Source organism: Bolinopsis microptera, chromosome 5, assembly GCF_026151205.1.
Source record: "Bolinopsis microptera isolate Bmic1 chromosome 5, MBARI_Bmic_1.0, whole genome shotgun sequence".
NCBI classification, from domain to species: Eukaryota; Metazoa; Ctenophora; class Tentaculata; order Lobata; family Bolinopsidae; genus Bolinopsis; species Bolinopsis microptera.
In genome coordinates, this window is record NC_087076.1 from 6,621,228 (window position 1) to 6,648,520 (window position 27,293).

At 39.5% G+C, this 27,293-nt stretch overlaps 2 protein-coding genes across 3 annotated transcripts in view; both read left to right on the forward strand.

The window, feature by feature from the left end:
- LOC134815005 (uncharacterized) overlaps window positions 1-13,743 on the forward strand; it is a 38,017-nt gene extending 24,274 nt beyond the window's left edge. The window contains exons 1-7 of one of the 2 annotated variants that reach the window (XM_063823436.1): window positions 7,257-7,307; window positions 7,447-7,524; window positions 9,749-10,213; window positions 11,044-11,475; window positions 11,610-12,044; window positions 12,179-12,598; window positions 13,070-13,743. In XM_063823436.1, coding sequence (XP_063679506.1) covers window positions 7,283-7,307; window positions 7,447-7,524; window positions 9,749-10,213; window positions 11,044-11,475; window positions 11,610-12,044; window positions 12,179-12,598; window positions 13,070-13,548 — 2,334 coding nt within the window. In that variant the 5' untranslated portion in view covers window positions 7,257-7,282 and the 3' untranslated portion in view covers window positions 13,549-13,743. Of the gene's footprint in view, window positions 1-2,201; window positions 2,382-2,516; window positions 2,697-7,256; window positions 7,308-7,446; window positions 7,525-9,748; window positions 10,214-11,043; window positions 11,476-11,609; window positions 12,045-12,178; window positions 12,599-13,069 lie in introns of those variants that run through there. The other variant, XM_063823437.1, reaches the window with a different exon arrangement.
- Window positions 13,744-19,858: 6,115 nt separating this feature from the next.
- LOC134815393 (uncharacterized) lies at window positions 19,859-22,880 on the forward strand. The gene is made up of 2 exons (XM_063823925.1): window positions 19,859-20,151; window positions 20,843-22,880. The coding sequence occupies exons 1-2, from the start codon at window positions 19,859-19,861 to the stop codon at window positions 22,878-22,880; spliced, it is 2,331 nt and encodes a 776-aa protein (XP_063679995.1).
- Window positions 22,881-27,293: the final 4,413 nt, after the last annotated feature.

Below are 27,293 nucleotides of genomic sequence, written 5' to 3' on the forward strand. Positions count from 1 at the left end.
CAGAACCATCATCTGTTTTAAGTCTTTCTACAGATTTTCTTAAAACACTTTTAGATTTAAGGTAATTAAAAAGAGGTTTACAATTTAACTTAAACAATTTAGTCACTTTATTCTCATATTTGATCTTTGCCTTAATCTCAGCGTTCTGGTACATCGCTGCTCGTACTCGCTGCGTTAAACATCAACCATCGTAGGATCCTCGTCAAAATCCTTCCATGCCCGGTCCTTGCACTTTCCTTTTCCTAACCAGACTAGAGCAATCCCAGGGAACCTCTGTAAGATCTCCCACCATTTAGTTGTTTTAAGGTGGGTGGTTGGAACACGATCTGAAATGACACTAAGTTTTTGGTGTAATTCTTCCCACATCTCTTCGACCTGAAGATCTTCTCTAGAGTACCCCCAGCTGATGTCTGATGACTGTGTGTTAACAAAGTCCTGATCCACCTTATACCAGCTTTTCTTCTTAGATGTAAGGAACTCGACATTGTTTTTGACTTTCAGCTCGACCAGTAGTGATACATGATCGCTTTTACCCAGAGGAGCAAGGATATCAACATTATTTACAAAACAATCATTATTGCAGAAGACCTGATCAAGCAAGGGAGCATTGAGTTGTATCACCAACCTTCCTGACACGTGTCGAAGACCCAGTGACATACCACTTCAAACCTTTCCTGGTAAAGACATTCAAGAATTCTGATTCATCAGCAACCTTCTGTCACATGAGTTTGGTGGGCGCTCGACTAAACTTTTGTCCCAGTTAACATGAGGTAGGTTCACATCGCCAACTATCACCAACTCTTCATCCGCATTAACTGGTAAACCTTCAAGAGCACCTAACAGGCCAGCATTGTCCTTCATATCAACAAGTGAAGTAGACCGATACAGACAAACAACATTGAACCTAACAGAGTCGATTACAATATTTACCGCAAGTGATTCAAGACCAGTAAACCAATCCAATCGTTCTACCCTCAGTGCTTTGTGGACAAAGATAGCAGATCCCCAAAACGTGTATCATTAGGTCTGTCTGCACGAAAGAGGTTGAATTAGGAATAGACACTTCAGCGTCAACAATATCTGAATTTAGCCAGGACTCTGTCACACAAATGATCTGAACGTCGTGAGTCTCTGACAAAACCATGAGTTCCGTCATCTTATTGTACAGGGAATTAGCATTAGTGTACAGCATCCTGATACCCTGTGATTCCTTTACGCAACTCGCTACGTCTTTTTTTGACTTCACAGCATTCTGGACAACATCTTCTTTATTATCCGCATGCTTACATTTGTTACAGAAGCCACATCAGTTGGCAGTTCCTCTTTGGGTGGTTTGTCAGCAGTTACTTTCGTCCTCTTATCAGTTTCCAGTTAGCATTGCGTGTGTTCCACCGGATATCTCGATCCGCCTTGATCAAGTCAGGATTTATCCATACATCATCACTTTTCTTTTTCCATGATAAGCAAAACCCGCGTCCCATGGTTGTGTGTGTAAGTAGCTAACTCTTCACTCTTTAGCTTCGCAATGACCATTTCTCCCCTGTACTTTGTACGGTTGACGTTGCCAAATACACCTATTCTCTTTGCTGATACAATGTCACTCTGGTTAAGATCTGTTGCATGTCGACAGATGATAGCCTTTAGTTGTTCCTGACTCTCATTTTCCTTATCTTCATCAGGTAAGTTTGACAGAACAATGTTATTCTCCCGCTTTTTCCTTTCTGCATGTTAGCATCAATCTGTTGTGGAGATGGTGGTTATTGCAGGGCCTGCTGCGTGCTGACACACTTCAGCTATCAATTCTTCTGCTGCCCACTGGCTATCCTCAGCCCAACTCTTGTGTATCTTCTTATTGGCTTCTGAAACAACATCATTTACAAGAACCTTCTGGATAGATTGTTCCACACTGGCGCTGACAGCAGTCTGTATAACACTTGTCAGTTCTTTAGCAACGTCATCAGTAAGTTTTTCAAATTTGAGTTTCTCAGGCAACTGGGCTGTATTCTAAAAAAAAATTCTTTAAGAATACAGCCCAGTTGAAGTTTCTTTCAAAAGGACCATCCCTGCACCACGCACGAACTCATTTCCCGATGATCTTTGTATTCAGATCCCACATTTGTAACTTGTGGTCAGATAGTCTATTCTAAATACCACAACTTAGCTGCGTACACATTTAACAAACTAACCCCTCCTACCATCAGATACACGAGCCTATCTTCACTACACCACCAAGACACTGTTCTATTACACACCAACCCACTGGTGCTTCACCAGTACTCACTATAACACCATCAAAGGGTGCTCAAATGGTTTGGGATACTTCTACACCAATTCTTTCAAGAACGACCCCCTGAAATCTACATTCAATACGCCTATCAATAGTAAGTGTATTAATCGTTTCCTATTCATCTTAAAGTTTGAACATATGGCGGATCTGTAGCTGTAACTGTTTTTTTCCTCTTTTCTCATTTCTATCGAAATTCCTTCTACCAAACCATCTAACTCCTTTTCAACAGTTTATGAAGGGTGTTTTGTTCCGGATGTGCACAAAGCCACCGAAGTGAGGACCTCTGTTACTAACGGAGCGAGAGTGGGAGAAGAGATAACAGTTTCGTGTCCTGATCTTGGGGACAGAAAGTTCCTTTGTCAGACAGGGAACACGTGGGAGCCACCTGACGTGGCAGGTGCTTGTTTAGGTAAGACACATGACACACACAAGTTAAATGGAAATTACAGGTGTTGTATTGTGAGACTCAGGTTATTACAAAAGTACTGCTGAGCTACACCTTTCCAGCTGGTTCATACAAAACTCACCATTCTCAGTAACATCATCTCATAACATTTGTCACTGAGTACGTTGAGTCATCAGGTGGCTCAAATTTGGAAAATATGGCCGCGGTAAATCGGGATTAACCCATAGATCTTACCCCTCCCACCCCCACCCCGGGCCTCACAACTCACATAACGCCTCCCCCGTTTCCATATTTCTTCATCAGCACTTACCACAGTGATTGCATGACATGATTCTGGATGATAGATCGTCAATCAATAAAGAGCATGAAATGAGACGAGAAAGTTCGTTTCCCTAACTCAGATATCAAATAAAACATTAGATAAGTAGAAACAAGCTCTTATACCATGATGATCATACAAACATGATAAAAAACCACATCGTGAATCAAGATACACGGCGGATGTATCACAGAAATATGCAATAAAAGGATCCAATCATACGGTTTATGGAGACCGAGAAGTTGATAACGGATCATCACGGGGTCCGGACCTCTCGGCGTAAGACTCTACTGCGGTTAGGGTTAGGGTTAGGCTTACGTCGTAGTAGTCCCGGACCCATCATCACATCTGGATTATGTTGCTCAGTGAAAACTTGAACGAGGCATTTCAATAAAAAACTTGAACGAAATTGTTCTGTATTATCAGTGGTTTTGATATTTTACTACTGAAATCTCAATGGACTGTGAGGCTTAAATAATAATAATTTCTTATATTCTCTTCAACAAAAGTTTTTCTTTCAGGATACCCATTATAAAATGTAGTAGGTTGCTTGTTGAAGCACTTATTTTGATGATATATTTTTTAATATCTTAACTGTGTCTGGCCAAATTGAATTGATATACTTTATTTATCTGAAACAACATCCAGTTTTGTTATACTTGTAATTTTTTTATAATCATTATTATGTAAAAGAAGAGATTCAGTTAAATTTTAGTCAACAAGTTAAGAAATATTGGGCAGAAAATATAAATTCCCTATATTATTATGATGAAGTTGGTTTTCAACATTTAATCAATCATCTATGAAAATTCTGCTTCATTTCACATTATCATACCTATGTCAAGTTGATGCATTAAGTGATTAACCTAATTAGGTGATTAACCCGAGTAAGTGATTAACCCGAGTAAGAAACCCTATTAGCTCCTATTTTCCTATAGTAGTCTCACTCTCCCAACAATAACATTGTAAGCTGTACCAGCATAGGGGGGGGGGGGCAACGCCCCAAAAGGCCCCGATTTCTAGGGCCCTTTTTGGATTTTCGATATGTGTAGGGCCTTTTGGGGCCCTAGAATTAACTTCAATTTCATCAAGTTTGATATATGCTAAGTGCTTTAATGATATTATCTGACTACTTGCACAGTACTTTTATGTTTATTTGAGTGTATTTACATGGAGATTATGGTCCATAAACACTATCAAATAGTGGTCAGGGCCAAAAGGCCCCAAAAAGCCCCGATTTCTAGGGCCTTTTTGGATTTTCGATATGTGTAGGGCCTTTTGGGGCCCTAGAATTAACTTCAATTTCATCAAGTTTGATATATAGCTAAGTGCTTTAATGATATTATCTGACTACTTGCACAGTACTTTTATGTTTATTTGAGTGTATTTACATGGAGATTATGGTCCATAAACACTATCAAATAGTGGTCAGGGTCAAAAGGCCCCGATTTCTAGGGCCCTTTTCGGATTTTCGATATATGTGGGGCCTTTTGGGGCCTCACGCTTAATATAAGGTCATATTAAAATAGCCCATATCTACGCATTTTGTATTGCTATTCGGTAATCTGCCGATGTAATTGTTGGGACACAGTCCGGTCACGGACCTAACACTTTGGGATACTGCTGAAACTAACGGACTTGTTCCTGGACATTGTACCATGTATTTAGCCGTTTTAAGCCGGGGCTCTAGTCACCCAAAATGTTTTGTTGAGCAGCTCATTTCACTCAAAGTAATGTTTGTAATTGTCAGGTATTCTCATACCATCCTCAAGCGATGACAACCTAGGTTTCAGCAGCTCTGGAAATAAATCAATGACATAATTTTTTTTTACTAGTCAGTGTAATAAGCGCCAAGCGCGAGCACAGAACTTTTTTTTCTCCGATTTCGATAAAATTTGGTACCAAAAGTTGTCAAAAAATGTGAATAAAATAAATCCACCGTGTAGCAATTTTCGCTAAAAATTCTACACGGCGCTTGTTCGCCGCGCGTGCTTTTTTCGCGCAATTTTTTTGTTTTTGGCCTATAACTTCCACATTTTCAATTATTATCACATAGTTATTATGGTATCGTAATCAGCTCATCGAGACGAAACTTTTAGTACTAATATTTTAAGATTTAAAGGAATTTTTTTTCAAAAGTTTTTAATCTGAACACCATGGGTGTAAATTTTGAACAATTTTCGAAAATTTGGTGCTTTAAATATTATAATTTTTGTACCAAAAGTTGCGTCTGATTAAGCTCATTACGATCCTGTAAGAATTATTTCAAAATATTCAATATTATAGGAGTTATTATTATATAGGCATTTTAAGCGATAAATTAACCATTTTTCGTACTTTGTACACTTTTGCAATGCACAGGAGGCCCACATACATCTCGACGTTATCGTGCTACACGGTGAATTTTCATTATTCACAGTTAAAGGCAACTTTTGGTACCAAATTTATCAAAATCAGAGACAAAAAATTCTGTGCCAACTCATGGCGCTTATTACATAGACCATACTGAGGCCCAGATGTTTGAGCCCCTACCCGGTTGCAGAGATACATTGCAAAAGTTTATCTCGGATAGAACCGAAAAAACCCGGGATCGTAAAATGCAAAAAATGCTAATATTCAGTCGACCCCAAGGAGAACATGGAGCGGAAGGAGAACAAGGAAACCAAGGAGCGACTTGGAAGAAAAGGTGCTCAAGGAACCGAACGACTTTTCTGCTCAACGGTTGGCTTGGATCTGTTTCGTTAGAAGGATCAGAAGGTCAACCTGGTGAGGACGTGCTGACGGGGAGAATGGACCAACTGGAGACTCGGGGGTGATGTGTGAGCAAAAGGAGAGATGGGTAAGAAGGTAACTCCCGGATTTCCTGGACTTATTCAGGATTAAAGGGATAAAAGGGTGGTCGAATAGCGGACAGGATTAGTTTTTCGCTGGAATGGAACCGGAACCCAGAATTGTGGAATCTGAGAGTCTGCGCCTACGCTGGGACCTTGTTATGGATGCGGAAGTAGCAGTGTTACAGTCGCCAGTGTATGGAGGGGTACAAGCGGCTAATGGCATTTGCGAAATTCCAGGTTTTTGGGGACTGAGGAGTAGCAAAATTGTTGTAAAATGAACAAAATTTGTGACAGCACCTTTTTTATAAGCCATATTATAGTAAAACATGATTATAAGTAAAACTTGTATTATTTTGTATTTCTTTTTGTCACTCATTATATGAATGATACCAGATCATTATTACTATTTTATGAGATGATAGTCGAGAACAAATTGAACGACTGAAAAGGTATGCTTGTTATGATATTATGATAAACCAGTGAAATGATATAGATTAAGATACTCATACTCGTAAAATATTTAACAGGTGATTCTTTTGTCCATTGTTTAAGTGACGATGTCAATTCTTTGCAGCTCGGCGTGGCCCAGCAGTGCATCTCGCCGATGGCATCAACTTTAACGCGACTTTCCGCAAAAACCGAAAAGATATACGACCTGAAACTTTTTTGACTAGGTCAATGGTTTGATGGCCTTTAAATCAGCATGAAATAGTAAAAAAATTGGCCAACGGAATAAGATTTAGAGCCAAAATTATGGACCTCTCAAGTGGTGTCAAAAACGCGGAATAAAAGGTAATAATTATTTTGTCTCTCGAGTCTTGAACAAACCACTTTAGGTTAAACGGGTTTTCCTTCTAGTTGCTGGTGCGAACGAGAAATTAGTCTCACGCAGGAAAATTAGGTCATCACGCAGGCGCGTGATATATATATATCATAAATAACATAAAAGCCGCGCCTTGCTTAGACCTAATTCCTGCGTGGGACCTAATTTTTCCGTTCGACCTTGAATTGCATCTTGATAGTTGGATATTATCCGGTTGGAAGAGACAAGGACATTTGTCCTTGTCTCTTCCAACCGGATAATATCCAACTCTCAGTAGTTCAATCATGAGACTCATCAACTAAAATGCTTCCACAGAGAGTTATGGGCAAAAAACCTTTGCGAATTAATCTCGGAAAGCAGGCCTCCCCTTTTTCAAACCGAACTCGGAATCGGATTCATCATGATCAGTGTAGCATAAAACATGAACAAAAGAAAAACTTGGACTTACAAAATTTTCGATCCGAGTGATTCTCTATCTCGACACTTACCTCTGAAGGCAAAGCTGATCCCGCTTCCGACAGGTCAATCTTATTAATATTTTCATTTAAACTACCCTTTTATTACAGCAGGTTGTGCAGACAACTCCGAACATGCTGAAAATTGCGCAAGTTGGATGTCTTATGGATATTGTTATCAAGGTACAAAAGAAATAGGCAAAAAGGGGCATCATTTTCATCATTTATGGAATAAAAGGGAAATGGGGTTGGCAATGATTTTCTTTTTTCGCAATTTATATCAAAATTTTTGCTACGATCTGAAAACCCGAATGATCCACAGGTAATGAATACTATGACTTTATGACCGCTAATTGTCCGATGACGTGCGGCGTTTGTGAAGTGGAGGCCGAAGAAGAAGGTAAGCAATTACAAATTAAGAATTTGGTTCAAAATTCCTTGCACTTACAATTAATAGATATGTACAATATTGGGGGGGGGGGGGGGGGGGGGGGGGGTGACATGTCCGCCTCTGTCCTGTCCTTTTTGGATTCTATGAGACAACGGACGTGTTTTCTGGGACATAAGCGGACTTGCTCTAACCAGAGCCCTCTCGCTTGCAGTAGCGCCCGAAACAAGCGCGTCACGCAGTACGCCATACGCGTAATCGTATACACATGGCCGGCTAATGTGAATAAGCGGACATTGACGGAAATTAGCGGGCTCAGACGGACATGGGCGGAAATTAGCGGACAAACATTATGAAAATTTTTCGCACATAATTTGGACAATTGGAAGGAGTTTATATTCATAAGATTAAGAAGCCTATATTCATAAACTATCGAGCCCGAGGCATCCCCTTTGCGATTCAATCTCGGAAAGCAGGCCTTCCCTTTTTCAAACCGAACTTGGAATCGGATTTTCGGCTCATCATGATCAGTGTAGCATTGGAAATTGGAAGGAGCTTATATTCATAAGAAGCCTATATTTGATATTCATAACCTATCGAGGCATCCCCTTTGCGATTCAATCTCGGAAAGCAGGCCTCCCCTTTTTCAAACCGAACTCGGAATCGAATTTTCGGCTCTTAATGATCAGGGTAGCATGAAACATGTCCGAGTCAGTGACTCAGTCACAGGATCAAATATGTAAATATTTAATTATACTGGACCAATTTTCCCAAAATGTTTAGACACCAATATAAAAGTTGGTCCCTTTTGGCCCCTTGTCCGGATATTATGGGGGCGACGCCCCCCCCCGCCTTCTACACCCCTGGAACAAATCAATGATCATGATTATTTTATACTTCTCTTCTTGATAGCTTGATCCTGAACTTTGCCACTTATTCCCTCTTCTACCAGCATTGTGTTTGTTTATTCGTCGCTCCTCTCTGATTCTCTACGGGATATCAAGGTAACGTGACTGCATACTGGTAACTGGACTCTAGACAGTGACTCAGCTCTAAACGGTGATTATCACTGTTCCAGACAACCGCTCCATCACTCCATGTGTTTGTAGATCACGTGATACCAAATATGTAGTGCACGTATTGGCTTGCCCATGGTCACGTGATATCGATCCTGCATTCTGATTCGCTCCAGGGCTGCATGTCTATAAATACCCACACACAGACCACTAAGACTTCTTAGTATGTTCTGATATTGTTACCTAGCAGTGGAAATTATTTCTTCTGACCTCTTATTCCGTTCTTTTTCTCTCGTCTTTTTAAACCATAACAATTTTGATGAGTTTCGAGATGGCCAGGCCTACTCTCATGCTGTCTATAGGTGATGATTAACTCTGAAAAACTAGGGACAACAGGAATTTCAATAACATCAGATCCAGAGTCTGTGACTCTGTAAGTGTATCACTAAGTTCTTCAGTATGCTGTTCGGTTTCTTTTTCACCCTTTTTTGACTTTACCATTTCTCTCGATACGACCTAATTTATGTCGATATGATCCTTCAGCCGTTTTAACAAAACATGTTGGGATAGATCGATTAAAAATGAAATGTGCAATGTCCAAGAGAGCAAGAGGAGCTCTATAACCCTTTTAGTGCAATAGCTCAATAGGACTTTGGTAAAGTTTTGTGCTTCGTAGTTTCACAACGGTCTTTCCTCCCAACGAAGTAGTTCAGCAGTAGGAACGGTGATGTCATTACTATATTATAATTCAGAGAATGTACGACCGCCCACGTGCAAATTAGATAAAAAAATAAGAAGTTGCATAGTAACCATAGTAACGAGGGTTATTACACGCACGTGCACGTGCATTGTATCGTTTTGATAGTTTTTGTTGTTATTACGTTGTGTTCAGTGCGAGCTACATCTTAAATCTCAATCGGTTGTATCTTTGGTTGTGATGGATATTTTTGATTTGATAAAAACTGACTGCAAAAAATATAAAAATACTAGCTTCATCCCTGTTACCACGGGCTTCATAGTTCTTAATAAAATAGTTCTAAATAAAAGGATTGTACACAGATATCATTTTGTTAGCTGGACTTTCGTAAACTCAAGAAAGAGATCACGTCGATTAATATTTTATAATGGTAGTACACGATACAAATTTGAAATTTTGAAGTACATTTTTTTGTATTTATGTTGAAATAGAATGATTGATATTTACCCACTATATTTCACAGGGTGGATTAGTCCACAATTACAACAGAGCTACAGCCTAGAGTTAAGTCAAACCCTGGAACTAAAGACCACCATGAATCAGGTTGAAGCCCCCATAACCGTTTATTTTATTTTCCCCGAAGACGAAACTCAGTACATCAACTTCAAATGCACGGATCTTAACTCAAGCAGATGGATCCTCGTGATCCAACAATGCATGCCTGACTCGTGGGATGCGGCCCAGCCCCTGAATGGAGTTTCAAGTGACCATATAAAAGTGTGGCGAATCACCCGAACAGAGACCAGCTTGCTAGTGGAGTGCAATGGTGTGACTGTCCTTATCTTCAACTTCGCGAGTGACTACAAGGAAGGTTTCTCAAGCTGTCATAGCTTCTGGACTAGGCATTCCACAGCGATCAAGTTTAACTGGAGTGGCGGATTGTATAAAAACAACGGGCATTTGTCCATGAGAACAGCTGTGAATAAGGGTATATATTTTGTTAACATTCTTAACTAATTTTGGTCTACAGCATTTTGGGTTGATATTATAATAAACCACGTGCAAATTAGGTAAAAAAGAAAAAGGTTGCAAAGTAACCATAGTAACGAGGGTTATTACATGCACGTGCACGTGAAATAATTTTTCAACGTCATTTTGATCGGTTTTGTTGATGTTACGCTGTGTTTAGTACGAGCAACATTTTAATTGGCTGTATCTTCGGTTGTGTTACACAACCGAAGATACAGCCAAGAAGATACACAACCGTTGTGTAGGATATTTTTTGAACTTACTAAAGTACTAACAAAAAATACTATTAGCTTCCTCCCTGGGTTTTCTAATTCTAGTCTTACTTATAATTCAGAGAATTCCCTTTGTATGTACGACCGCCCACGTGCGAATTAGATGAAAAATAAGAAGTTGCATAATAACCATGGTAACGGTGTTCAAAAGCTCACGTGCACGTGCAAAGATTTGCGACCGGCATTTTGATCGGTTTTGTCGAATTACGTTGTGTTCAGTGCGAGCTACATTTTAATCGGCTGTATCTTCGGTTAGGATGAATATTTTTTGATGCGACTAAATTTATGGTAGACTAATTATTAATTTGTCGCTCTTAAAGTTAAGGTACATGTACAACGGAATCTCAAATTATTAATTAAATTATTCCTTATTATGGTGAAAAAATCGAATTGAAAAGTTTTCACTTTGTTAAAGATAAAGTTTAAAACATGCACGTTACTGTTCTCCGTCTCGACCGTGAAATATCGAGAATCCATCCTGATTTAATATTTGGATAAGAAATGCGTGTTATTTCAGGAATGAGAGAATTACTGGTTGGTCAGGTATTTCCGGTCAGATCTGAACACTCCCGCACTAGGGAAGATAACGAGGAGTATTACGGTGCTGCGAACGCTGTAGACCAGAAACTGGGGACTCGCTCTTGGACAGAAGCTGACTCTGACGGTGGTGTCTGGTTAAAACTAACACTGGGCCAGGTCACTTGTGTTCAACAGATTGTGTGGTACTTCACTACTGGTAATCCTATTCTGACCTATTCATGCTCAAATACTGACTGCACCTGTGAGGGTAAAACTGAATGGTGCGCCAGCTTCTCTCTAACAGTCTATAATTTGGGGTCAGAAGACACTATCCCTCCAGTTTCGGGCTGCATATACGGAGACACGGTCAAGATACATGCTAGTTATTTGGATTTTTATGTGTACGAGATACTTATAACAGAGAAAAAAGGTGAGATAACATATTGGCAGGAAAGATAAGTGTAAAGTTAAACGTAGTTAATATGTGTTGCAGTGTTTTACGATAGTTTTCATGGCAGTATCTGAAATAGTTGTCAGTAAAAATAATAATGCTTGTAATTTCAGGAATGAGAGAATTACTGGTTGGTGAGGTATTTCCTGTCAGTGCTGAACACTCCCGCACTAACGAAGATAACGAGGAGTATTACGATGCTACGAAAGCTGTAGATCAGAACATGGGGACTCGCTCTTGGACAGAAGCTGACTCTGACGGTGGTATCTGGTTAAAACTAACACTGGGCCAGGTCACTTGTGTTCAACAGATTGTGTGGTACTTATACGACAGTAGTCTTTATCAGACCTGGTCATGCTCAAATACTGACTGCACCTGTGAGGGTGAAGTGTGTAATTACTACACTCTGGCAGTCTATAATGAGGGGGCAGTAGACAATATCCCTCCAGTTTCGGGATGCATATACGGAGACACGGTCAAGCTACTGAAGACTAATGATAATATTGGTTCTTTCTTTGTGTACGAGATATCTATAACAGAGAAAAAAGGTGAGACAACATATTGGCAGGAAAGATAAGTGTAAAGTTGAACGTAGTTAATATGTGTTGCAGTGTTTTACGATAGTTTTTATGACAGTATCTGAAAAAATTGTCAGTAAAAATAATAATGCTTGTAATTTCAGGAATGAGACCAATACTGGTTGGTGAGGTATTTCCTGTCAGTGTTGAACATTCGCGCACTAAGCATGATAACGAGGAGGAGAACGGTGCCCACCTCGCTATAGACCTGAACTTGTTGACCATTTCGAAAACATATCCTGGTGCTGACGGTAGTACCTGGTTCAAAGTAACACTTGACCAGGTCAGCTGTGTTCACCAAGTTGTTACCTACTTTGATGGTCGCCCTCATCTCATCTGGACATGCTCAAATACTGACTGTAGCTGTGAGGGTTACTGGTGCAGCAGCTTCTCTTTAACAGTCTATAATGAGGGGGCAGTAGACAATGTCCCTTCAGTTTCGAGCTGCAAATACGGAAACACGGTCAAGCTACAGAGAGATAAAAATAACTTAATGGAAGAGATATCTATAACAGAGAAAAAAGGTGAGATAACATATTGGCAGGAAAGATTTAAGATACGTGCACAGTTGAATTACTGCTAGCAGTATCCTGGAGGAGTTTATAACACAAAACGCCTCACGCTTAATATAAGGTCATATTAAAATAGCCCATATCTACGCACTTTGGATTGCTATTCTGTAATCTGCCGATGTCAGGTTGGGACACAGTCCGGTCACGGACCTAAAACTTTGGGATACTGCTGAAACTAACGGACTTGTTCCTGGACATTGTACCATGTAATTAGCCGTTTTAAGCCGGGGCTCTAGTCACCCATAATGTTTTGTTGAGCAGCATTTTACTCAAAGTAATGTTTGTAATTGTCAGGTATTCTCATACCATCCTCAAGCGATGACAACCTAGGTTTCAGCAGCTACGGAAATAAATCAATGACACAATGTTCATCTCGCGATAGAACTCGAAGAACCGGCATCGTATAAATGCTATATTTTTCAGTCGGACCACAAGGAGAACAAGGAGCTGAAGGAGAACAAGGAAACCAAGGAGCGACTGGAAGAAAAGGTGCTCAAGGAACCAACGACTTCTGCTCATCGGTTGGATGGATCTGTTCGTTAGAAGGAGCAGAAGGTGAACCTGGTGAGGACGGTGCTGACGGGGAGAATGGACCAACTGGAGACTCGGGGGATGTTGGAGCAAAAGGAGAGATGGGTAGAGAAGGTACTCCAGGATTTCCTGGACTTTCAGGAGTTAAAGGGATAAAGGGTGGTCGGGGAATAGACGGACAGGATAGTTTTCCTGGATGGAACGGACAACAGAATTGTGGATCTGAGAGCTGCAGCCTACGACTGGGACCTTGTTATGGGATGGGGAGTAGCAGGTTTACAGTCAAGTGTATGGAGGGGTATGCGGCTAATGGCATTTGGCGAAATTCCAGGTTTTGGGGACTGAGGTGTTGCAAAATTGTTGTAAAATGAACAAAAATTTGACTGCACTTTTTTATATGGCTTACAGTAAACATGATTATATTTATATTTGTATTATTTTGTATTTATTTTATGACTATGAGATGATAGGTCGAGAACAAATTGAACATTGAAAAAGGTATGCTTGTTATGATTATTGATTAACCGGTGATGTAATATGATATAGATACTCGTAAAATATTTAACAGGTGATACTTTTGTCCATGTTTAATAGACGATGTCAATTCTTCGCAGCTCGGCGTGGCCAAGCGGTGCATCTTGCCGATGGTTGCGAGAAGCATGGGGGGGGGGGGGGGGGGGGGGGGGGGGGCAACCATATTAAAGTATATTAAAATGTAGGATTTTTCCCGATTTTGACCCGGGATATACTTTAATATATCCCTATCTCCTTGGAGGCCTACATCAAAAATTGTTGCCCAAAATAAGCTTGAAATGCAATTCTTAATCGATTCCAAAAAGTTCTTGAAAAAATATTGAAAACTGATGGAGTTATTTCAATTTTAATGAAGTCATTTTGGCTAGTATTCCGAACCGAGATATTATGTGCAATTTTCCCAATTTTGTTCATGGAGGTCTTTTTACTTAGTATCCACTATATTCAACAAACACTGAGTTATATCTTTCACATAGAGTTAGTCTCATTAAAAAATATTGAAATTTTTATCGAATTTGGGCAAAAGCGTATGCCCAAATATGGGCATATTTTTTAAAGCTCATAGCTCAGCCAATTTTTGACCAATCTGGATGGAAATTCATGTACTAGTCCTAAAACAGGCTTATCTTGCGAATCTGAGTGAAAAATATAGTTCATCATATAAATCTTAACGAAGAATATAGATCTTCTAATTGTAGGTATATTAAAGTATATTAAAATGTAGGATTTTTTCCGATTTTGACCCGGCGATATACTTTAATATACTTTAATATGGTTGCCCCCCCCCCCCCCCCCCAGCATTATTGGATGCACGGCCCAGTAGTACATCGCGCTACAAGTACATTAGTACAAGGTAACGAGAAATAGACTAGCAAGCTTTGTAACGTTACGGTTAGGGTTTTAGCAATGCTTCAGTTGGGGATTGGGTTAGGGTCAGTTTAGAGTGTTAGGGTTTCGAATAGTCATGCAGGGCCACCTAAACGGCTAGAGAAGTTAGAGAACGCGTTAAAAATTCACGTGACAGTCGAGTGTAGAGTGATTAATCATCATCCCGTCTTGGTAGGTTATAAAGTTTATAATATAAACCTACAATAACACTACTGTCTTATTTCCCCGTAAAAAGAACAATAGCGTGAGTAGCATTTACGGAGGTGGTTCGAAAGTGATCTTAATGCAGGATGCTTAAACGATTCACCGTTCAATTTTGGTTGATACACGTCAATTCTTAGTACTATACAGTAGTGCAGATAATAATCGAGCAAGTTGAAGAATTATATCATACGTATCAGATTAGATGTTCTTTCTGTGCTATTTTTACCTATATTTTACCTAGATTCTGTGCAGGTATAGTATATACGCCATAATACATCGGTTTTAACTGTTTTCAACTGCCGGGGCCCTTTTAGAACAATCTTGAAGGCGATTTAACACGCTAGTCAACTATAGTCATTCTGCTCATCAATTCGAAGGTAAATTTATGTTCTATTGCGGAAGCCATAAGAAGGCACTGATTACTGATGGACAAATCAAACCATGTTATCATGAACTGTAACTTTCAGAAGTTAAATATAAAACTATTTATAATCATCAAAATAGTTAAAAGTGGTAAAAGTGGTAAAACACATATTCAATATTAATATGATAATGAACATTGAACATATACCATTACCACTCAAGTCAAGTTTCAATTCAATATAACCAATGCACATATTATAGCTATAATTTAAAATCAAAATTAAACATCAAAATCGCACAATGGTAAATATTGGTAAATTTTGAACTATCGAAAATTAAAAATTAAATAATTTAAACTCTTTAAATATTATATAAGACTCCAGTTAGACCTAACGCAGAGGTAGGCCTAAATTAGGCCTAAATTAGGCGTTAGGCCTAACAGTAACTGTCACCAAGATGCAGTTAGGCCTAACGGCTAATTTAGGTCTGATTTAGGCCTAACCCTGCGTTAGGCCTAACTGGTTAGGTTTAACTGGCTAGACCTAACTGCACCTTGGTGACAAAATTGCAAAGGTGACGGGGGCCGCATTTTCAAACTCAATCTTAACCTCAGAGGGAGATTACTTTGAGGTTTCTATGACTATACACTGTTCACTTTCAAAAGTTTGATAAAGTACACAAAGTCGTCAAATTTATCTGGAATTGTTGCAATTCTTTTCGCCGTTTTAAACATTTACACCGCGGCGAAAATAACGAACAAATTAAGGGGCCATCTACTTAGGACGTCCGGCAAATAGAGAGGGGAGGGGGGGGGGGGGTGGTTTTGGAATTTCGGACAAATCCGGACAGGGGGAGTGGGGTTGGTTTCTGAAAATCCAGACGTCCGGAAATTTTGGCAGAATCAACGAAAAAAGTCCCATTTATTTCAACTTTTTGACACTAATTACTCTGTATTCTGTAAGTTTAGATCCCAGTATTTTGAACGAGAAGTCGATTCCCAGAGCAGAGAATATGTGTCTCTGCTCTCATGAATGAGAGCAGAGACACATATTCTCTTACTGCCTTTTATACTTCATGTCGCCAGCCTCTTTTCATAATGCCAGGCAGTACCAGTTGGTTAAGATAAACAACAGGAGAGCAGTTGCAGTAAGGTTCGATGCAGCAACTCGCGGAATGCATACGTGCTCTGACCCCACCAACACTGCAACAGTCTCTGGACACCTTGAGGAACATGGAGAGCACTTTCTAGGATTTCTCTTATCTCTGATGCTCTTTATTATTTATGTTTTTTGTCATTTATGTTTTTTTTTAATGACCTTGTTGTGCGGAAGGAGGGTGTGGCCGATTGCCTAAAAATCCTAGACTGGGAGGAGAAGGTGCCACCCTCGCGTCAGGATATTCTACAAGCCAGAATTAAACATGGGAGCAAAAAGATACGCCGAGCGCCCCATACACAAGGAGGATTCTTGTGGGTGATGGTTCAAGACATGAATTGGTAATAATAATTCGCATTTTAAAGATACTTTTTTGCACAAGATGTGCAATACATGTTACATCACTGTAAATCCTAACATGTACCGGGCTTTTACTTATTTTTATAGGCTAGTGATGTAAATCTACGAAGAATTCACCTATATTTGTGCTGTCTTACTATGTGTCCAAACCAAATTGATTTGACACATGACAACCCCCTTGACATATAGGGAGACGGCACAAACCTAACATCATCATCTGTGGATCTGAGGAGACACTTGAGCACCCCCCCTGTTTTCGTGTGAACACGTTAAGACCAGTCTGTGTTTCGAGTGTCATAAAGACCTGTTATGGAGCCAAGTGATACAGATGATTTCAAAATTAGGTTACATGCGATTAATGAAAAACTTATCAAAAGAGAGATGCAGCTGCACCTGATTCTGGGTATTATGGATAGCAGGGAGTTATCGGGATCGAAAATTTTGTCGAGTGTTAAGAATACACGCCTTTTCGGTAACTGTTATGCTCTGTTGTCCATTCTACCTAGCACATTGAGCTCGTTTGTAAAGTTTCAGATTAAAATCTGTTTTAAATTTTCAAGTGGTTAACTTTTAAATTTCTTTCATTGGTCTAACCTGATTTTATTTTTATAGGCTAGTGATGTAAATCTACGAAGAATTCACCTATATTTGTGCTGTCTTACTATGTGTCCAAACCAAATTGATAGGGCTTTTACTTATACTCTACAAAGATGGAGGACCCGACGAGGTTTAACTGTAAGTGTTCACATTTTACCACCCTGCAACGTTTTGCTTGATTGCTTCAATGAACACTCACATGTAATGCAGTCTTCATTCAGATAAATAATACGATAAATTGGTCAGTCCTCAGACTAAAACAAAACAGGAGGATACCGATAATCCGATATATTATTAGTACATATAAAGAAGAATAGGAAGGTACCATTAAAATGTGCAAGAAATGCCTGTATTATTTTACTCATTACATTTTCAATTTGCTATAGCAAATCTAATATTAATCTAAAAATGAAGTTTTCCTCCGTATATAGTAGTCAGAAGTTCGTTAGAAGTTCGTTAGATTTGCCCCGGACCATTTTGTCCACTAAAAGAGTAGTACAGTTTTTAGTTCTAAGAACTCAACAAGAAATTCGCAGTTCTTGGAAATTCAGAAAAATAAGCATATTATTTATTTCTATAAAATCTTTGACATTTCATTTAATGATGAATTTCAGCTGATGATGACCTTGTTGTGTGGAGGCAAGGGGTCTGGCCGATTGCCTAAAAATCCTAGACTGGGAGAAAGTGCCACCCTTGCGACGTATCCGAATATTCTACAAGCCAGAGCTAAATTACACAAAGCTCTGTTGAAAGGGAGAATCAGCAGATTTCTCCAAATTTAAATGTGTAAATCAGCGCATCTTGTATTAGTCAGGTACGTGTTCTTATTTCATTTAATTTAGGATTTATATTAGTATTTGGAATTAGGCTAGTTGAATTTAATGATAAGGATTTACTATATAATTGTTTCCTTTCTATCTTTTCGGTACGCCCTACCGTTCGTGTTACGTGACCAGAGCTTGACTAGTATACACTAAACCCCAGAGAAATCCGTTTTCTATATCTGTTATCTCCAAACAGTTTGACGTGAATATAGACGGGTGAATATAGATCTCGATAGGATCTATCACGGGGTCTATCACAATTTAGGGCAGCTCAATTCTACTTATAGAAAACGGAGTTCTCTGGGGTTTAGTGTATACTAGTCAAGCTCTGGTCACGTAACACGAACGGTAGGGCGTACCGAAAAGATAGAAAGGAAACAAGTATATTAAAAGGAGAAACTAATTAAATATAAATGTAATACAAAGTGAACAACAAACGAGAAATACTTCTTAGTCCGCTCCAAACAGTTTGGCGTGAATATAGACGGGTGAATAAATGTATATCGAAATATGAAGTGGTTACCCTTACACTTAAGAAGACAACTCCATCTGTCAACGTATATGTATAAAATTCTTAATGAGGCTGCACCATCATCATTCACAGATAAATTTTCTTATGTATCCGGAGGATCACGTGATGCTGAGAGGTGCAACCTCTATATTCACAAATCCAGAACACACAAAACCTTTACATATTTAGGTGCAAAATGTTGGAATACAATTCCAGAGAACATAAGGACTATAGAATGTAGTGTAAAATTCTCACAATGTATGAAATCTAAATTTATGTCAGATGTAATTCAAGGAGTCTCATCCTATGAAATAAACAATAGTTTCGACTATTTCTACACTCTAGCTATGTGACAACTGAAACAAATTTTATGGTGCTGGAGTTTTTGTCGGGTGGAAAGGCCCCCTGCGTTATATATGACCTAGGTATTTCCAGAAGTATAGAACTTTAAACATCTCCTTTATTCGTTCCCATTTGTTATCATTGCCAATCTATTATTGTTCTATACTTCTCTGTATATAACTGTAAATAACATTACTAACGTAATCCCAAAGTGGGCATCTATGTAATCTTAATTGTTACCTTCATGCCCACAGTTCACTGTTAAATCATATCTTATTTTATCACTCATTGATTTATTACTCATTATGTTTTACATACTATATCCTTATGTCCCTAGAAGGGTGTTCTGCTAACAGTTTTCGACTGACTTGAATGTCCTGCACAGCAGATTGAAGCTTCTTAAATTATTTTTATTCTTATTGTATTGCTGTGTAAATTTGATTCTAATTCTAATTCTAATTCTAATACTGGAACCTATGAGGAGGGTGCGGGACAGACTGATGTCCGCCATCTCGACTGTGTGTAGAAGAAGAAGATCTACATTTCGGAACCAAAGGGAGTATCAGAAGGCGAAGATAGACAAGAGGAATTGCAGTAAGGTTCAACGCAGCGATTCGCGGGATTAGCGAGATTCGCCCGAACCAGCCGTACACACAACTGCAAAGGGACCTTGATGGACTGGTTCACCTCAGGAACATGGAGGTGTCCTTCTAGATCGTTACTTTTCTTGTTTGGCTATTTTTGTATTATTAGATTATCATTTGATTCTTACTCTGTGTTTCACTCTGTGTATTTATATTTCCCTCCTCGACTTTCAGACTAGGTTTGCGTTAATCATATTTTTAGTATATTTTTTTAACTTTGTTACGTTTCTAACACTACCTTCCTTTTAGCGATTTTATCCATGTCAACGAAAGATCTACTCCAGGCGCTGTCTTCTGTAACTCAGAGCTATAAGGATGAGATGAACGAATACGAAGCAACTCGTAAGAGGCTCCGCCGATCGGAGTGTAAGGTTAGAGACCTTACTGTGGAAATTAATTATATGGCTGATCTTATTGAGCAGTTAAGGGCAGAGAGCAGCCAGATGGAATACGTCAACTCCCCCGTATACGGTCAAGTGAACCCACCAGAGTACAGCCCAATCACACCTACCAGCCCGGAGAGCAGTTTGGAGCGGACTAAGAAGTATTTCTCGTTTGTTGTTCACTTTGTAATACATTTATATTTTATTAGTTTCTCCTTTTAATATACTTGTTTCCTTTCTATATTATCGGTACGCCCTACCGTTCGTGTATACAGTTACACTAAACCCCAGATCTACTCCGTTTTCTATAGCTCTAACTATACAAGGAAGATTCTTGTGAGTGGTGGTACAAGACGGGAGTTGGTAATAATAATAACTCTTATTCTTTAAGATAATTCCAGTTTATATACATATAAACTGATACTATACATGTATCAAATTATTTATTCATATCAGTCTACTGTTTCAATAACAGGATAATTTAAAGTTTATATTTATTGTAGGCTGAGAGTGTCCATCGATCCGTCATCTCTCATACTATCTGCAAGGTTACGGTATACTGCAAGCGGGTCCATCTGCAAGTAGCTGTATAAAAATTAAGAAGAGCAAGAAAAAGAATAAATTAAACTTAAGAATCCCCTACTAGTAGTAGGCTACTACCATCCAAACCTAAAAAACGAGATGCTGTACCACTAAGAGAACCACCTCAAAGAAAAGAGGGAGTCCAAGAAAAGAGTAGCGGGAGTAAAAAAAACAACGAAGAGGCCATTCCTCAGACTAAAACAAAATATTAATCTAAAAATTAAGTTTTCCTCTGTAGTTGGAGAGCCGTTTATAGCCCCGAACCATTCCGTCCACTAGAAGAATAGGACTAAAGAAGTCAGTGTTAAAAAGTCAGAAGCAACAGCCCCGAACCATTCCGTCCACTAGAAGAATAGGACTAAAGAAGTCAGTGTTAAGAAGTCAGAAGCAACAGCCCCGAACCATTCCGTCCACTAGAACAATAGGACTAAAGAAGTCAGTGTTAAGAAGTCAGAAGCAACAGCCCCGAACCATTCCGTCCACTAGAAGAATAGGACTAAAGAAGTCAGTGTTAAGAAGTCAGAAGCAACAGCCCCGAACCATTCCGTCCACTAGAACAATAGGGCTAAAGAAGTCAGTGTTAAGAAGTCAGAAGCAACAGCCCCGAACCATTCCGTCCACTAGAAGAATAGGACTAAAGAAGTCAGTGTTAAGAAGTCAGAAGCAACAGCCCCGAACCATTCCGTCCACTAGAAGAATAGGACTAAAGAAGTCAGTGTTAAGAAGTCAGAAGCAACAGCCCCGAACCATTCCGTCCACTAGAAGAATAGGACTAAAGAAGTCAGTGTTAAGAAGTCAGAAGCAACAGCCCCGAACCATTCCGTCCACTAGAAGAATAGGACTAAAGAAGTCAGTGTTAAGAAGTCAGAAGCAACAGCCCCGAACCATTCCGTCCACTAGAAGAATAGGACTAAAGAAGTCAGTGTTAAGAAGTCAGAAGCAACAGCCCCGAACCATTCCGTCCACTAGAAGAATAGGACTAAAGAAGTCAGTGTTAAGAAGTCAGAAGCAACAGCCCCGAACCATTCCGTCCACTAGAAGAATAGGACTAAAGAAGTCAGTGTTAAGAAGTCAGAAGCAACAGCCCCGAACCATTCCGTCCACTAGAACAATAGGACTAAAGAAGTCAGTGTTAAGAAGTCAGAAGCAACAGCCCCGAACCATTCCGTCCACTAGAAGAATAGGACTAAAGAAGTCAGTGTTAAGAAGTCAGAAGCAACAGCCCCGAACCATTCCGTCCACTAGAAGAATAGGACTAAAGAAGTCAGTGTTAAGAAGTCAGAAGCAACAGCCCCGAACCATTCCGTCCACTAGAAGAATAGGACTAAAGAAGTCAGTGTTAAGAAGTCAGAAGCAACAGCCCCGAACCATTCCGTCCACTAGAAGAATAGGACTAAAGAAGTCAGTGTTAAGAAGTCAGAAGCAACAGCCCCGAACCATTCCGTCCACTAGAAGAATAGGACTAAAGAAGTCAGTGTTAAGAAGTCAGAAGCAACAGCCCCGAACCATTCCGTCCACTAGAAGAATAGGACTAAAGAAGTCAGTGTTAAGAAGTCAGAAGCAACAGCCCCGAACCATTCCGTCCACTAGAAGAATAGGACTAAAGAAGTCAGTGTTAAGAAGTCAGAAGCAACAGCCCCGAACCATTCCGTCCACTAGAAGAATAGGACTAAAGAAGTCAGTGTTAAGAAGTCAGAAGCAACAGCCCCGAACCATTCCGTCCACTAGAAGAATAGGACTAAAGAAGTCAGTGTTAAGAAGTCAGAAGCAACAGCCCCGAACCATTCCGTCCACTAGAAGAATAGGACTAAAGAAGTCAGTGTTAAGAAGTCAGAAGCAACAGCCCCGAACCATTCCGTCCACTAGAAGAATAGGACTAAAGAAGTCAGTGTTAAGAAGTCAGAAGCAACAGCCCCGAACCATTCCGTCCACTAGAAGAATAGGACTAAAGAAGTCAGTGTTAAGAAGTCAGAAGCAACAGCCCCGAACCATTCCGTCCACTAGAAGAATAGGACTAAAGAAGTCAGTGTTAAGAAGTCAGAAGCAACAGCCCCGAACCATTCCGTCCACTAGAAGAATAGGACTAAAGAAGTCAGTGTTAAGAAGTCAGAAGCAACAGCCCCGAACCATTCCGTCCACTAGAAGAATAGGACTAAAGAAGTCAGTGTTAAGAAGTCAGAAGCAACAGCCCCGAACCATTCCGTCCACTAGAAGAATAGGACTAAAGAAGTCAGTGTTAAGAAGTCAGAAGCAACAGCCCCGAACCATTCCGTCCACTAGAAGAATAGGACTAAAGAAGTCAGTGTTAAGAAGCTAGCAGCAACCCAAGGTGCAGGACAGATAAAAACAAACTATGTAACAAGGGTACCAAGAGATTAGGTTAATTTTACTTTTAGTTCAAATTATACTTTTTTAAACTTTCCATAATTCATTGCTCCTACTCACTGGGCTGTGAAAGAACTCTCGAGTTTTTTTAGGATACCTCAAAGAAACCAAAATGTGTGGGGAGTTTAAGAATGAAAAACAATAGTCTTTTTGTTATGCGGCCAGGCACTTGCAAGGAGTGAGAAGAGTTGAAGCTTTGCTCACAAATCTTCTCTAAAACGACACAAAGCGAACTGCATTCTGTAACGAGTACCGAGACACCAGATTTGCAGGTTTTCCTTGAAGAGATGTCGGAGAGTCAATGTAGTGCACAGGTGTAAAGATTAAAATATTATAATGAAATTAAGTTATCTTTATTTGTTTCGTACATTCATTTCTGTAAAATGATAAGATAAATTGGTCAGTCCTCAGACTAGAACAAACCAGGATGATAACGATATGTTATTGGTGAGGCAACGTTACGCCACTACCCTTGGTACCAAATATTTTACCGATTGGGAGATATTTCCTTGTGTTGCTGCACAGCAGTTAACAGCAAGGAATGTGAAGTATATCAGTGTTATGCCGTGCCAACAGCAGACGGATAACGTCTTGTGTGGACCTCTATGCCTTGGGTTTCTATGGGCACTTAGCGGTGGAAACGACCCCAACAGATTCTGGTTCAACTCTATTAAAATCGTCAACAATATTAACGCGATACACATCTTGGGATAGAAGCGCAAAAAAGAAACCGAACGTCCGCGTCAACCCCTCTGGTAACTGTGAAAGTAGGTACTGTTGATTCAATGCACCTTTAGATCAGTCACACCACCCTACTACTCTAGTGTAATATGGTATGATGTTCACAGCAGGGTTTAAGCGTAATGATCGATATTTTAGAATGTTCTAGTTTGAGTGTAGAATAGCCAATAGAGCTGAGTGTAAGATTAGGTAGGATTAGTGTATAGATTTTGGATGGTTTTGCGGAGTAAGACACGCGTTAGTCGGGTGCATTAGTTAGCAATTTGTGTCCAATTGCAACAGCTTATTCTACTGATAGAAGAAATCGACCAATGGCAGCAGTTTTTATTAAGATTACACTAAAAAAGGCTGCTGAAATTCTATAAAGAGGATTTTTGTGGATGGTGGTTTAAGACGGGAGTTGGTAATAATAATTATTATCAAAGATACCTTTTTTGCATAATTTATATCATATGTTAACGAGCTTAATCAATCATTTATTCAACATATTATACTTGGACTAATGTGTTCGAGTTAAGTTATAGTTGCTTCAGTCTCAGTACATGATTTAAATATAAAATAACACAATTATCCTCAGCAAAGAAGGAGTATGCTCGGGTAACCCTACCCCCCTTGCTACATGGTCTGACGAGAGCCGCTATTATCTCATATATAAGAATGCCTCTAAAAACGACATTTGTTAACAACAACCAAGCCGTTGAGAGGAAGTGCTGCGGGCTGCCAACCTCACATCAGAACTGACTGACGTTATTAGTAAAGTCTGTGACCCAGCCAACAACGACAGATTCAAAATCGAACTCAGACATGGTGGCACGTCCAGGCCAACAGACGTGGAAGTGAAAACGTTTGAGTGTAGAAAAACCGTTGGAGCGGAGTGTAAGTTTAGGTGGTTTTAGCGTTATAGAATTTGGATGGTTTTGCGGAGTAAGACACATGTAAGGCGGGTGCGTTAGTTTAAAGATATTTGTAGTGCCATGCAAACTCCGCACAATAAGTATATTATTTATTTATTATAAAATCTTTGATTTAATGATGAATTTCAGCTGTTTTCCGGCTGACAAAGAGCAAAAGAACAAAATCAAAACTGATAAGTTACTCGCTAGAAATTCAAATTATAAGACCAAAGGTACACCCATTCCATGTTACTGCTGGTATATTTATAACATGACAAAAAACGTCGTTATCTGCAGATGAGAAATGTATGTGTCTACGTCCCACGAAAGCTTATGTGTACGACTTACACGCTCTTCTAGGACCTATCTAGATCATCATAGAGAAAAATATTGTCCTCAATATTAGTCCTACACGCATTTACAGGATGTGACACAGCGAGCTGCATCTTCGGAATATGTATATGCCAAGACAAATTGTTAAGCATTCGGGAAAAGTTTTTTTTTTTATTAATTTTTATTAAAATATTCTACAATCGTACTTTAACAAAAAAGTTAGCCGGGGGGGATTTACCTGCAGCCTAATGATTTGGGACGGAAACTCGACAAAGGACAATATGTTCCAGTAACTACACAACTTCCGACAATCCCCAGTGAGATCCTTGAAGAATATTATTCATGAAACTCCATCTCACGAGTAATCTTCAGTGAGTATTCAGTTAGTTTAATAATCAGTTAGTGTAACGTCTTGTTATCTCAGGGAATAAAGAGCCAACATCCCGAATAAGCTAAACACAAAGGTTGAGAACGAGAGGCGGCAGAAGAGAAAGAGTTACCTGATGACTCACTTCATAGCATAAGAGACTAAGATCACACATGCGAGCTTGGACCGGTCAGCCAGATTACCCTGGATTTTGATAACCTGCAAATGAACGTGGTCTTATATGACCTGGAAACTGTAGGCTTCCAGCGTGTACATGATATCCCCCAGAACAGTGCCTTGCTGGATGAAATGAAGACTAAACTGTTGTGGTTTCTGAGCACATTCCAACCAACAAAATCAAGTTACAATCTAACTCCTGCACTTCCTATGGTACTGCAATTTCTACAATCTCTACAATCTCTACAATCTCTACAATCTCTACATCAGAGTGTATTCATTTTATTTCAGATACTGCTGTGCGCAACTTAACAAAAAGTTATCATTACATTCTTGTTATTAGAAATATTCTATTTCATACTTTGGGATTTTTTTCAGTGTAATCCTGGACAGCGATACCCCAAGATACTCCACTTAGTATGGAACCAAACATTTACCCGTCGTCGAAGAACACTGCAAGGAACTCGGAATTGACATTTCTGGACTAAAGTGCTGCGGCTGTGAGTGTACGAGTACAAACACAGGAAGACATTCTGGAGTTATCGTCCTCTTCGAGAAAAAGCTGGGAAGGGAACTACAGAGAAGAATATTTGTTTTATTAAATATTTGTTTTATTAATATATTTAGATTTTACAATAAAATTAGTTGTAAAGTTGGGGGGTCCAACCCGATGTCCGATATGAGGGTTGATGAGGCCAAAATCGGAATCGGAAAAATCGGAAAATTGAGAAATTTTAGAGAATCGATCTCTAAAACCTCTCAGAAGTGATAAAAAACCCCTACATATGCTATATTGTTATGAGAAAACGAACTAATTGGACATTCCAATATAGACTGGAGTACCAAAGAAGAAGGTTAGAAAGGGCACAACAGCAATAACTCCAACGGTGCTGAAAAGGGAGGCCGTGTCGAGGTCAGGACGTTTGAAAGCTAGTCTCCTGTTGAAGTTGGAGAAGGAGAAGGTATGTTTGCACAAATCGCTTGAAAGCTAGGCTCCTGTTGAAGTTGGAGAAGGAGAAGGTATGTTTGCACAAATCGCTTGAAAACTAGAATAGAAGGTTTTTAAATTTAGTCGAGACACCATTACAAAAGCACTATTTCTATGGGGCTGGTGAAATTTTAGTTTTGACATTTTTCAGCGCTTTTTGGCGCGTTTTTGTCGCTTTTTTGTAGCTTTTTGTCGCTTTTTGTCGCTTTTTGGCGCTTTTTGACCCTTTTCTGACGCTTTTAGCACCCAGTGCTTCAGAAATGGGGGGTATAGTATTTAGTTAGTTCATGTTTTGGATGTAATTCAAAAGCTAATTTGACAAGAAGTTTGGCTCCACACGACACTTAACGTCTTAAGCTCAGTTAAGCGACCTTGTCTAGCGACTTGATCCAGTAAGAGGCCATATGATCCTTGTACAAAAGATCCTTGTGCTTGGCTTGTGATATCTGTTGGTCGGTCGATATACAATATAGTTAAGCACTATTTCTATGGGGCTGGTAACATTTTAGTTTTGACATTTTTCAGCGCTTTTTGGCGCATTTTTGTCGCTTTTTTGTCGCTTTTGTGTCGCTTTTTGTCGCTTTTTGTCGCTTTTTGACTCTTTTCTGACGCTTTTAGCACCCAGCGCTTCAGAAATGGGGGGTGTTTATTTAGCTTACGACCTAGTTACACGTCCCCTCTTTATAGCGGGACTGTCCTCACTTTTAAATTATATCCTTCGTAAAAGGCCAGTAAGTGCCGAAACGTCAGGTGCACATGTCCGTATTATTTCCATTCTTGTTATCACATTTGCCTAGTTTCATTTCGTATTTGTACTTTGTTTCTGTTTTTGCTGTATAGCATTTT